This window comes from Callorhinus ursinus, unplaced genomic scaffold (genome assembly GCF_003265705.2).
Source record: "Callorhinus ursinus isolate GAN/ISIS: 27379988/994484 unplaced genomic scaffold, GSC_fseal_2.0 scaffold34, whole genome shotgun sequence".
NCBI lineage: Eukaryota > Metazoa > Chordata > Mammalia > Carnivora > Otariidae > Callorhinus > Callorhinus ursinus.
The window spans coordinates 2,904,030-2,917,364 of record NW_027397096.1 but is presented as its reverse complement, the minus strand read 5'-3'; the positions used below and the strand labels follow the sequence as shown (position 1 = coordinate 2,917,364).

Here is a 13,335-nt window from a genome sequence, read left to right as displayed (position 1 = left end):
AAAATGTGTGTGTATGCACACTATCTGCTGTGTGAATGCATTTACTAATGCACATACCTAGGGGTACAATTATGATTTGTATATGTATTTTTATTCATGTGAATCCAGGCAATACATATTTCCTAAGAACTTAGTACCTACTTGATGATAGATAAATGCATACACCTTAGCTGATATAATTTATGTGCCCTTTTATGAAATATGTAAGTTACATTCACGGGACATATTCACTAATCTCAGCAGCCTTGAGTCTTCTCAACCTAATTCTAGAGTTGATATCCCTTTTGCCTCCTCAATTGCAATTTCCCCATTTAACCAAATGCTATATATTCACTTTCTTTTAGCAATTAAATCTATCTAGATAATAATTTAGTCATTATCTGACTGATATAATTAATCTAGTAAAAAATCTAAACAGTAAATAAAATCAATGTCAAGTTAGGTCAATGTTAAGTTATAAAAGATAATTTTTGAACACAGTCATTTTTCATTGTTTGAACACTGCCCTTTATCCTCCTTCAATACACAGCAGCATATTCCACTAAGAAGCCAGGTAGAGTATGCCATGTGTTTATCATATTCCTAAACAACCAGCGGGGGAGTGGAAAGGAATGAATCAACGACTCCTAAGGAGTGTAGCCCCTTTCCTAAGTTAATGCTCTTTAGTCCAATGCAGAGAATGCCTGTTTTTTGTTTTGTTTTGTTTTTTGTTTTTGGTCTACGAGTGAAACAGAGAAATGGTATTTAGATGATTAAAATTAAATGCTTCACGTCTGCCTTCGGCTTGGGTCATGATTTCAGGGTCCTGGGATCGAGCCCCGCATTGGGCTCCCTGTTGGGCTGGGAATCTGCTTCTTCCTCTCCCTCTGCCCCTGCCCCCTCGCTCTTGCTCTCTCTCGCGTGCGTTCATGTTCTCTCTCTCTCTCTCAAATAAATAAAATCTTTTAAAAAAATTAAATACTTCATTTTCCCATTAATATCATGCTTAGTCCCAGCTATTTTTATAAAGCTGTTTTTAGAAATAGTGCTGCGCTTTTTGGGGAATAAACATAGGATGGCAGCCAGCACAATGGATAATATTGTCCTGTGCTTTGTTATCCTGTTTCTATCCTAGGCTAGACAAAATGCTTCCAGAGCCCGACGGGAACTTCTCCTAGAAGCCGTGTTTCAGAAGTGGGACAGTGATGGCTCAGGCTTCCTGGATCTGAAGGAAGTTGATGAACTCTTGTACACATACAAGGAGGGAATGGAAAAAGAATCTATGAAGAAAGGTAAAAAGACAAGAATTTTCTTATTAAAGCTGTGGTAACAACTTGGCTTCACATTTTCCAGTACTATGACATATATAGTTAAAACTCTGGTTCTGAAACCACGAGACACCACTTCACACCTATTAGTATGGCTATAATTTTTTTCAGCTTTATTGAGATATAATTAACAGAACATCATGTAAGTTTAAGGTGTATAGTGTGTTGATTTGATATATTTATATACTGCAAAATGATTACCACAGTAGCATTAAACACCTTTATCACTTCACATAATTACCATTTCTTTTTTGTAGTGAGAACATTTAAGATCTATTCTCTTAGCAACTTTTAAGTATATAATACAGTATTGTTAACTATAACCACCATGCTGTACATTAGATCCACAGAACTTATTCATCTTATAATAGAAGTTTATGCCCTTTGGGGCACCTGGGTGGCTCAGTTAAGCAACCGCCTCTTAGTTTCTGCTCAGGTCATGATCTCAGAGTCATAGGAATGAGCCCCAGGTTGGACTTTGTGCTCAACATGGAGTCTGCTTGAGATTCTCTCCCTCTCCCTTTGCCTCTCCCCCTGCTTGCACGTGCTCTCTAAAATAAAATTAAAAACCTTAAAAAAAAGATGTTTATACACTTTGACCAACATTCCCCCCATCTCCTCCACCTCCAACCCCTAAGAACCACCATTTTATACTCTGAGTTTGGCTTTTTTAGATTCGACATATAAATGATATCATACAGTATTTGTCTTTCTCTGTCTGATTTCACTCAGCATAATGGTTTCAAGATCCATCCACGGCAGCACTCCACCTTTTTCGTGACTGAATACTATTCCTGTGTGTGTGTGTGTGAGAATCACATTTTATTTATCCATTCATTCATTGATGGACACTTAGGGTTTTTTTTTTTATATCTTGTCTACTGTGAATAATTCTGCAATGAACACAGTGGTACAGATATCTCTTTGAGATAGTAATTTCATTTCTTTCCATTAGATACTCAGAAGTGGACTTGCTAGATAATATGGCAATTCTATTTTTAATGTTTTGAGGAATCTCCATACTGTTTTTCCTAGTGGTTATACCAATTTACATTCACACCAGCAGTGCACAAGGGTTCCCTTTTCTCCACATCCTTGCCAACACTTGTTTTTCTCTTGTCTTTTTGGCACTAGCCATTCTGACAGGTGTGAGATGGTATCTCACTGTGGTTTTGATTTGCATTTCTCTAATGGTTAGTGATGTTGAGCATCTTCTCATGCACCTTTTGGTCATTTGCATGTCTTTGGAAATATGTCTATTCAGTTTTTTTGCCCATTTTTTAGTGTCTTGTTTTGTTTTTGCTGTTTAGTTGTATGAGTTCCTTATATATTTTGGATATTAACCCCTTGTCAGATATATGATTGGCAAGTATTTTCTCCTATTCCATAGGTTTCCTTTTCATTTTGTTGTTTGGCTCTTTTTTTGCGCAGAAACCTTTTAGTTTCAGGTATTCCACCTTAAATTTATTTTGCTTTTGTTGCTTATGTTGTATGGCTATACTTTTTTTTATTATGTTATGTTAATCACCATACATTACATCATTAATTTTGATGTAGTGTTCCATGATTCATTGTTTGCATATATCACCCAGTGCTCCATTCAATACGTGCCCACTTTAATACCCATCACCAGACTAACCCTCCCCCACCCCCATTCCCTCTAGAACCCTCAGTTTGTTTCTCAGAGCCTAGTCTCCCATGGTTCGTCTCCCCCTCCGATTTCCCCCACTTCATTTATCCCTTCCTGCTATCTTCTTTTTTTTTAACATATACTTTATTATTTGTTTCAGAGGTACAGGTCTGTGATTCAACAGTCTTACACAATTCACAGCGCTCACTATAGCACATACCCTCCCCCATGTCTATCACCCAGCCACCCCATCCATCCCACCCCCTACCACTCCAGCACCCTGAGTTTGTTTCCTGAGATTAAGAATTCCTCATATCAGTGAGGTCATATGATAAATGTCTTTCTCTAATTACTTATGTCGCTCAGCATAATACCCTCCAGTTCCATCCACATCATTGCAAATGGCAAGATCTCATTCCTTTGGATGGCTGCATAATATTCCATTGTATATATATACCACATCTTCTTTATCCATTCATCTGTCGATGGACATCTTGGCTCTTTCCAGTTTGGCTATTGTGGACATTGCTGCTATAAACATCAGGGTGCACGCACCCGTTCAGATCCTTACATTTATATCTTTGGGGTAAATACCCAGTAGTGCAATTGCTGAGTCATAGGGTAGCTCTATTTTCAACTTTTTGAGGAATGTCCATACTGTTTTCCAAAGGGGCTACACCAGCTTGCATTCCCACCAACAGCGTAGGAGGGTTCCCCTTTCTCCACATCCCTGCCAACATCTGTCGTTTCCTGACTTGTTAATTTTAGCCATTCTGACTGGTGTGAAATGGTATCTCATTGAGGTTTTGATTTGGATTTCCCCAATGCCGAGCGATGTTGAGCACCTTTTCATGTGTCTATTGGCCATTTGGATGTCTTCTTTAGAAAAATGTCTGTTCATGTCTTCTGCCTATTTCTTGATTGGATTATTTGTTCTTTGGGTGTTGAGTTTGATAAGTTCTTTATAGACTTTGGATACTAGCCCTTTATCTGATATGTCATTTGCAAATATCTTCTCCCATTCTGTCAGCTGTCTTTTGCTTTTGTGGACTGTTTCCTTTGCTGTGCAAAAGTTGTTATCTTGATGAAGTCCCAATAGTTCATTTTTGCCCTTGCTTCCCTTGCCTTTGGCGATGTTTCTAGGAAGAGGTTGCTGCGGCTGAGGTCGAAGAGGTTGCTGCCTGTGTTCTCCTTTAGGATTTTTTTTTTAATTTTATTTATTTATTTGAGAGAGAGAGAATGAGAGATAGAGAGCACGAGAGGGAAGAGGGTCAGAGGGAGAAGCAGACTCCCTCTGAGCAGGGAGCCCGTTGCGGGACTCAATCCCGGGACTCCAGGATCATGACCTGAGCCGAAGGCAGTCACTTAACCAACTGAGCCACCCAGGCGCCCCCTCCTTTAGGATTTTGATGGAGTCCTGTCTCACTTTTAGGTCTTTCAACCATTTGGAGTCTATTTTTGTGTGTGGTGTAAGGAAATGGTCCAGTTTCATTCTTCTGCATGTGGCTGTCCAATTTTCCCAACACCATTTGTTGAAGAGACTTTTTTCCATTGGACATTCTTTCCTGCTTTGTCGAAGATGAGTTGACCATAGAGTTGAGGGTCCATTTCTGGGCTCTCTATTCAGTTCCATAGATCTATGTGTCTGTTTTTGTGCCAGTACCATACTGTCTTGATGATGACAGCTTTGTAATAGAGCTGGAAGTCTGGAATTGTGATGCTGCCAGCTTTGCTTTTCTTTTTCAACATTCCTCTGGCTATTTGGGGTCTTTCCTGGTTCCATACAAATTTTAGTATTACTGTTCCATTTCTTTGAAAAAAGTGGATGGTATTTTGATGGGGATTGCATTGAATGTGTCAATTGCTCTAGGTAGCATTGACATCTTCACAATATTTATTCTTCCAATCCATGAGCATGGAACATTTTTCCATTTCTTTGTGTCTTCCTCAATTTCTTTCATGAGTATTTTATAGTTTTCTGAGTACAGATTCTTTGCCTCTTTGGTTAGATTTATTCCTAGGTATCTTATGGTTTTGGGTGCAATTATAAATGGGATTGGACTCCTTCATTTCTCTTTCTTCTGTCTTGTTGTTGGTGTATAGGAATGCCACTGATTTCTGTGCATTGATTTTATATCCTGCCACTTTACTGAATTCCTGTATGAGTTCTAGCACTTTTGGGGTGGAGTCTCTTGGGTTTTCCACATACAGTATCATATCATCTGCAAAGAGTGAGAGTTTGACTTCTTCTTTGCCGATTTGGATGCCTTTGATTTCTTTTTGTTGTCTGATTGCTGTGGCTAGGACTTCTAACACTATGTTGAATAGCAGTGGTGATAGTGGACATCCCTGCTGCATTCCTGACCTTAGGGGGAAAGCTCTCAGTTTTTCCCCATTGAGAATGATATTTGCTGTGGGTTTTTCATAGATGGCTTTTATGATATTGAGGTATGTACCCTCTATCCCTATACTCTGTAGAATTTTGATCAAGAAAGGATGCTGTACTTTGTCAAATGCTTTTTCTGCATCTATTGAGAGGATCATATGGTTCTTGTTTTTTCTTTTATTAATGTATTGTATCACATTGATTTGCAGATGTTGAAGCAAACTTACAGCCCAGGGATAAATCCCACTTGGTCATGGTGAATAATCCTTTGAATGTACTGTTGGATCCTATTGGCTAGTATTTTGGTGAGAATTTTTGCATCCATGTTAATCAGGGATATTGTTCTATAATTCTCTTTTTTGATAGGGTCTTTGTCTGGTTTGGGGATCAAGGTAATGGTGGCCTCATAAAACGAGTTTGGAAGTTTTCCTTCCATTTCTATTTTTTGGAACAGTTTCAGAAGAATAGGTATTAATTCTTCTTGAAATGTTTGGTAGAATTCCTCTGGGAAGCCATCTGGCCCTAGGCTTTTGTTTGTTGGGAGATTTTTGATGACTGCTTCAATCTCCTTAGTGGTTATAGGTCTGTTCAGGTTTTCTATTTCTTCCTGGTTCAGTTTTGGTAGTTGATACATGTCTAGTAATTCATCCATTTCTTCCAGATTATCTAATTTGAGAGCATATAGTTGCTCATAATATGTTCTTATAATTGTATTTCTTTGGTGTTGGTTGTGATCTCTCCTCTTTCATTCATGATTTTATTTATTTGGGACATTTCTCTTTTTTTTTTTTTTTTGGTAAGTCTGGCCAGGGCTTTATCAATCTTGTTAATTCTTTCAAAGAACCAGCTCCTAGTTTCATTGATCTGTTCTACTGTTCTTTTGGTTTCTATTTCATTGATTTCTACTCTGCTCTTTATTATTTCTCTTCTCCTGCTGGGTTTAGGCTTTATTTGCTGTTCTTTCTCCAGCTCCTTTAGGTGTAGGGGTTGTGTATTTGAGACTTTTCTTGTTTCTTGAGAAAGGCTTGTATTGCTATATACTTTCCTCTCAGGACTGCCTTTGCTGCATCCCAAAGATTTTGAACAGTTGTGTTTTCATTTTCATTGGTTTCCATGAATTTTTTTAATTCTTCTTTAATTTCCTGGTTGACCCATTCATTCTTTAGTAGGATGCTCTTTAGCCTCCATGTATTTGAGTTCTTTCCGAGTTTCCTTTTGTGATTGAGTTCTAGTTTCAAAGCATTGTGGTCTGAAAATATGCAGGGAACGATCCCAATCTTTTGGTACCGATTGAGACCTGATTTGTGACCTAGAATGTGATCAATTCTGGAGAATGTTCCATGGGCACTAGAGAAGAATGCGTATTCTGTTGCTTTGGGATGGAATGTTCTGAATATGTCTGTGAAGTCCATTTGGTTCAGTGTGTCATTTAAAGTCTTTATTTCCTTGTTGATCTTTTGCTTAGATGATCTGTCCATTTCAGTGAGTGGAGTGTTAAAGTCCCCCACTATTATTGTATTGTTGTCATGTGTTTCTTTGCTTTTGTTATTAATTGCCTTATATAATTGGCTGCTCCCATGTTAGGGGCATAGATATTTACAATTGTTAGATCTTCTTGTTGGATAGACCCTTTAAGTAGGATATAGTGTCCTTCCTCATCTCTTATTACAGTCTTTGGTTTAAACTCTAATTTGTCTGATAGAAGGATTGCCACCCCAGCTTTCTTTTGGTGTCCATTAGCATGGTAAATGGTTTTCCACCCCCTCACTTTCAATCTGGGGGTGTCTTTGGGTCTAAAATGAGTCTCTTGCAGACAGCATATTGATGGGTCTGGTTTTGTTTATCCAATCTGATAGCCTGTGTCTTTTGATTGGGGCATTTAGCCCATTTACATTCAGGATAACTATTGAAAGATATGAATTTAGTGCCATTGTACTGCCTGTAAGGTGACTGTTACTGTATATTGTCTGTGTTCCTTTCTGGTCTATGTTACTTTTAGGCTCTCTCTTTGCTTAGGGGACCCCTTTCAATATTTGTTGTAGGGCTCATTTCGTGTTTGCAAATTCCTTTAGTTTTTGTTTGTCCTGGAAGGTTTTTTATCTCTCCTTCTATTTTCAATGACAGCCTAGCTGGATATAGTATTCTTGGCTGCATATTTTTCTCATTTAGTGCTTGAATATATCATGCCAGTCCTTTCTGGCTGCCAGGTCTCTGTGGATAGGTCTCTTGCCAATCTAATGTTTCTACCATTGTAGGTTACAGATCTCTTCTCCCAAGCTGCTTTCAGGATTTTCTCTTTGTCTCTGAGACTCATAAGTTTTACTATTAGATGTCGGGGTGTTGACCTATTTTTATTGATTTTGAGTGGGGTTCTCTGTGCCTCCTGGATTTTGATGCCTGTTTCCTTCCCCAAATTAGGGAAGTTCTCTGCTATAATTTGCTCCAATATACCTTCTGCTCCCTTCTCTCTTTCTTCTTCTTCTTGGATCCCAATTATTCTAATGTTTTTTGTCTTATGGTATCACTTATCTCTCGAATTCTGCCCTCATGATCCAGTAATTGTTTATCTCTCTTTTTCTCAGCTTCTTTATTTTCCATCATTTGGTCTTCTATATCACTAATTCTCTCTTCTGCCTCATTTATCGTAGCGGTTAGAGCCTCCATTTTTGATTGCACCTCATTAATAGCCTTTTTGATTTTGACTTGGTTAGATTTTAGGTCTTTTATTTCCCCAGAAAGGGTTTCTCTAATAACTTCCATGCTTTTTACAAGCCCAGCTAGTATCTTTATAATCATCATTCTGAACTCTAGTTCTGACATCTTACTAATGTCCGTATTGGTTAGGTCCCTGGCAGTTGGTACTGCCTCTTGTTCTTTTTTTTGAGGTGATTTTGTCCATCTTGTCATTTTGTCCAGAGGGGAATAGATGAATGAGAGAACAAAATGCTAACAGGATAACAACAACCCCAGAAAAATATACACTAAACAAATCAGAAGAGACCTGAAACCAGGGGAGAAGAAAGGGAAAGAAAGGAAAAAGAAAAAAAAGAAAAAGAGGAAAAAGAAAAAGAATATGATCAAATATGATCAGGCTGGTGTATAGATCAGTGCCACACACTAGATTTGGGTTGTATTTTGGTCTGTTAGAAGAAAGTGCCTCTCAAAATTTTAAAGAAAGAAAAACTTATATACGTACAAAAATAAGGGTTAATACAATGAAGGGATGGAATATGACTGTAAAGATGAAATTATAAAAGATTTTATAAAAGGAATTGATAAGATAAGAAGTTGTTTGAAAAAAGAAAGAAGAGGAATTTAAAAAAAAGGGGAAGAGAATGTGATCAGGCAGGAGACTAGAACAAAGCCATACAGTAGAAATTTAGGGTATATTTTGGTCTGTTAGAAGAAACTGTATCCCAAAATTTTAAAGAGAGAACTTATATATAGATACCAAAAATAAGGTTAACTACTATGAAGGGATAGAATATGACTCTAAAAATGAAAAATAAAAAAGATTTTTAAAAAAGGGATTGATAAGATGTTGGTTGAAAAAGGGAAAAAGAAAAATTCAAAAAAAAAAGAAAAAGAAAAAAAAGAAAATTAAAAAAATTAACTTTGAAAGACTAAAGACTCATGGTAAAAAAGCCATGAATTCTATGTGCAGTATTCCCCTAGCACTGTAGTTCTGCCATTCTCATTGATCGGTAAACTTGGTCTTGGCTAGCTGTTCGTGCTGATCTTCTGGGGGAGGGACCTGTTGCCGTGGTTCCCAAATGTCTTTGCCAGGGTCGGAATTGCCCCGCCCTTGCCGGGTGGGGCTAAGTAACCGCCTGGGGTTTGCTCTCAGGAGCTTTTGTTCCCTGCAAGCTTTCCGTACCGCTTTGGAGGATGAGAGTGAAAATGGTGGCCTCCCAATCTCTGCTTGGAGGAGCCGAGAACTCGGGGCCCCGCTCCTCAGTGAGTCCCCAGAGAAAAGCAGTCAGTCACTCCCATCTCCCTGGTCTCCGGCCACACTCCGTGCTCACCCGGCCTGTGACCGAGCGTTTCTATCTCTGGCACCCGACTCGGTGTGAAGTCTCCAAACTCAGCAGATCCCTGCAGTGCGCTCCCACGCCACTCCTCCCAGGGGAGGAAGGGGAGTCTCCCTGGATCTGCCGCTTGTTGGTTCGCTGCTGGAGGAACAGTGGCCCGACTGTGCCGCGGATCACCGTTTATGGCAACCCCGAGCTGAGAGCCCACTCCTCGGCTTCGTCTCTGCAGCCGGCTTCCCCCTTCTGATAACTGAGAGCTCTGCCGCACTCAGGCACCCCCGGGCTTTCTGTGACCCTGAAGGTCCTGAGACCACACTGTCCCCCGAGGGTTCCACCCCCCGCTTAGCCACTGCAGCGACGTCCCTCAGCGGAGCCGACTTCTAAAAGTTCCGATTTTGTGCTCCGGGGCTCTATCACTTGCCGGTAGTTGCTGACAGAGGCCCCCTCCCCTGCTGTCTATCCTCCCGAATATCACCTCGGATTCACTTCTCCGCACGTCCTACCTTCCAGAAAGTGGTCGCTTTTCTGTTCAGAGAGTTGCTGCTATTCTTTTCTTCGATCTCCTGTTGAGTTTGTAGGTGTGCAGAATGGTTTGATCCCTATCCAGCTGAATTCCTGGGACCAGACAAAATTTAGGTCTCCTACTCCGCTGCCATCTTGCTCCTCCCCCTATGGTTATAATTTTTTAAAATAGAAAAATAACAAGTGTTGGCAAGGATGTAGAGAAGTTGGAACCCTCATGCATTGCCGGTGGGAAGGGTAGAAAATGTCAGAGCTATCAGGAGTGGAATATGTTGTAGAGTGTTTTGTCCAAGAACTTTACATAGTTAGATTCCTTCTGTGTACCTAGCTACCCTCACTCTTGGGGTTAAAAATATCCAAAACATTCCTCAGTTCTGCCTATTTTCTCTTCTTGTTGTATCTCTCTGCCTCTTCAAGGTCTGATTCACCTCTCAAGTGGGGCTGACTTGTAAGTTTCTCCTGAATTTAATAATTTAACCACTTAATTCTCCTTAATGACTTCATTTCTTTATTATGTTTAATTAGCCAACCTATAGTACACCATTAGTTTTTGATGTAGCATTCAACGATTCATTAGTTGCATATAACACTCAGTGATCACTTTTCTTTTCCTATACTACATTTTTCCCTCTTCTGATCAAGACTTCCCGATCGAAAGTTACTAAAATTCTTATTCCAGTATAATAAGTTTCCTCATTCATTTGATTAGATTCCAGTATAAGTTATTTTGCTTTCCACTGGGTTTAAAGATTTATCTGGTGACTTTTACATACTAGATTTCCAATTCATAAAGTATACGGTGCAGGATAAAAAAGAATGATCAGGGTTAGTTAAGTTCTTCAACCCTTTCAAAATTATTGTATTCATTGATCTTCAAGTGTACTTAAGTTTATCAATTGTCATGTGTTCTTCATTCACTATGTCTTCTGCAAACTTTACATTACACTACACTACTTGTCTTAGACTGCATCCAAAGAATGAAGCTTCAAAGGGCACAATGAAGTGGTCTCCACTTATAAGGTGGGCAAATTTCATAACACAGAACCATGTTCTATAGAGGAAAGAACACTACACAGTCGTCAAGAGAGCTATGTTCCAATATAGATCTTTCACTTAATGGTCACATGGCCGTGGTTCAGTCGGCTAAGCAGCTGCCTTTGACTCAGGTCATGATCCCAGAGTTCTCGGATCAAGGCCCGCATCGGGCTCCCTGCTCAGCAGGGAGTCTGCCTTTCCCCCTCCCACTGCCTCCCCCTCAAATAAATAAGTAAAATCTTTTTTAAAAAATGGTCATATGACCAAAGGCAAGTTACTGAACCTCGAGAGATCCAGGTGTTCTCATTTGTAAAAGGAAGGAGTTAGACATGATGATTTCTAGAATTTAAGAAATCTGAGGATGATATTATAAAGAAGCTCCAATACATATGACTGAAGTACAGCAATAGGGATAGGTAGAAAGCATAAATGTAATGGGTTAAGCCCAGCAAGTGAGAAGAAGGAAAGTAATGAGGAGGCAGAATCTGCTGCCAGAAATAGATTTCTGCAAGCAGGAAGAACAAATTATTCTCTCCAAGGGTAGGCTTATACAAAATGACTCTCTCTGAACACATATTGGTAGCCACCTGGCCTGAGGAGATGATTGCTGAGTTGATGGCCATATGGAAGAAGAAAGGCAGATTTAGCTTCCTTTAAAAAGGGAGAAAATTCTAAATTCAAACATTAGCTAATAACTAATCAGCAAATCTTCAAATAGCTCTTTGTTTATTTGTTTTGTTTCACTCTACCTTTCTTATCTCAGTGTCAAAGATTAAAAATTGGATAAAAATTAGAGAAATAGGATAAAGTCACAGAATTAGAAATTTCTATAAATGTTTCTGCTGGTATCCTCAAAATGCAAGTTTTTTTCATATGGAAGGGGCAACTTGAAACTTTTAGCCAGTAATTTTCCTTTTTTATTCCTGTCTAATACAGCCTAATCTGAGAAGAAATATCACATATAAAAGCTGTAAAACATGTGATCTGTCTATACTGTAGAATTTAATGGAATAAATCACTCTTTCCCCATTACTTCCCAAGGAATAGCTATTAACATTTGTTGGATATGTATGCCCTTTAATTTTCTATTAAATAATAAGATCTGCTTTAATATATGTTTCATTTTTTTTAAGTAGGCTCCACCCCCAGTGTGGAGCTCAGCATGGGTCTTGAACTCCTGACCCTGAGATCAAGATCTGAGCTGAAATCAAGAATTAGATGCTTAACCAACTCAGCCACCCAGACACCCCTATATAAGTTTCTATTTAAGCAGGACATTTAACTTTCTTAAAGTTATAACATTCTGGTGATGCATTTTGTCACCAAATTCCAGAAATCTTGAATATTTAAGAACCATGTTTATTTAGAAAATCTCACTCACATAGTGTTTTTTTAAAGAAACTGAAAACTGTTTCTCTGAGAAACAAACTGAAGGTTTTAAAGGGGAGGGGGTGGCAGGATGGGTTAGCCTGGTGATGGGTATTAAGGAGGGCACGTACTGCACGGAGCACTGGGTGTTATACGAAAACAATGAATCGTGGATCCCTACATCAAAAACTAATGATGTATTGTATGGTGACTAACATAACAAAATAAAATTTAAAAAATAAAATATTTAAAAAGCTGGAAAAAAAAAGAAACTGAAAACTGGACAAATGGTGTAAAACAACTGCTGTTTCTTCACTCTGGAACAAGGAATCTCTAAGCAACTCCTCAGCTTTTCCTTGATTGCCATGACTTTAACATTTCTGAAGATTATAGGCTGGTTGTTTTTAGTATGTCCTTTTAGTTTGGTCCAGTGTTTCCTCATGATTAAATTCAGATTAATCACCTTTAGCAGAAATATCATGTAAGTGACGCTGTGTTTTCTCATTGAATCTTAGCAGAAGTCCCATGATAATAACATGATATCTGTGGAGGCTCCTCAAAAAATTAAAAATAGAACTACCCTATGAGTGAATGATCACTCTACTGGGTATTTACTCAAATAATACAAAAACACTAGTTCAAAAAGATATATGCACCCCTTTGTTTATTGCAGCATTATTTACAATAGCCAAGCTATGGAAGCAACCCAAATGTCCACTGATAGATGAATGGATAAAGAAGATGGGATATATATACACACACATATACATACAATGGAATATTATTCAGACATAAAAAAGAATGAAATATTGCCATTTGCAACAACATGGGTGGAGCTAGAGAGTATTATGCTAAGTGAAATAGGCCAGTCAGAGAAAGACAAACACCATAAAACTTCACTCATATGTGGAATTTAAGAAACAAAACAAGGAAAAAGAGACAAACCAAAAAACAGATTCTTGGCTCTAGAGAACAAACTGATGGTTAGCAGAGGGGAGGTGGGTGGGGGGATGGGGGAAATAGGTGAAGGGGATTAAAGAGTACACTTATCTTGAT

General features: G+C 38.7%; 1 protein-coding gene across 4 annotated transcripts in view; it reads left to right on the top strand.

Moving 5' to 3' along the window:
• Positions 1 to 13,335, top strand: part of EFCAB5 (EF-hand calcium binding domain 5) — a 162,862-nt gene that overhangs the window by 110,228 nt on the left and 39,299 nt on the right. For all 4 annotated transcript variants that reach the window (XM_073879335.1, XM_073879334.1, XM_073879336.1 and 1 more), the window contains one exon: positions 1,115 to 1,271. In XM_073879335.1, coding sequence (XP_073735436.1) covers positions 1,115 to 1,271 — 157 coding nt within the window. The remainder of the gene's footprint in view (positions 1 to 1,114; positions 1,272 to 13,335) is intronic.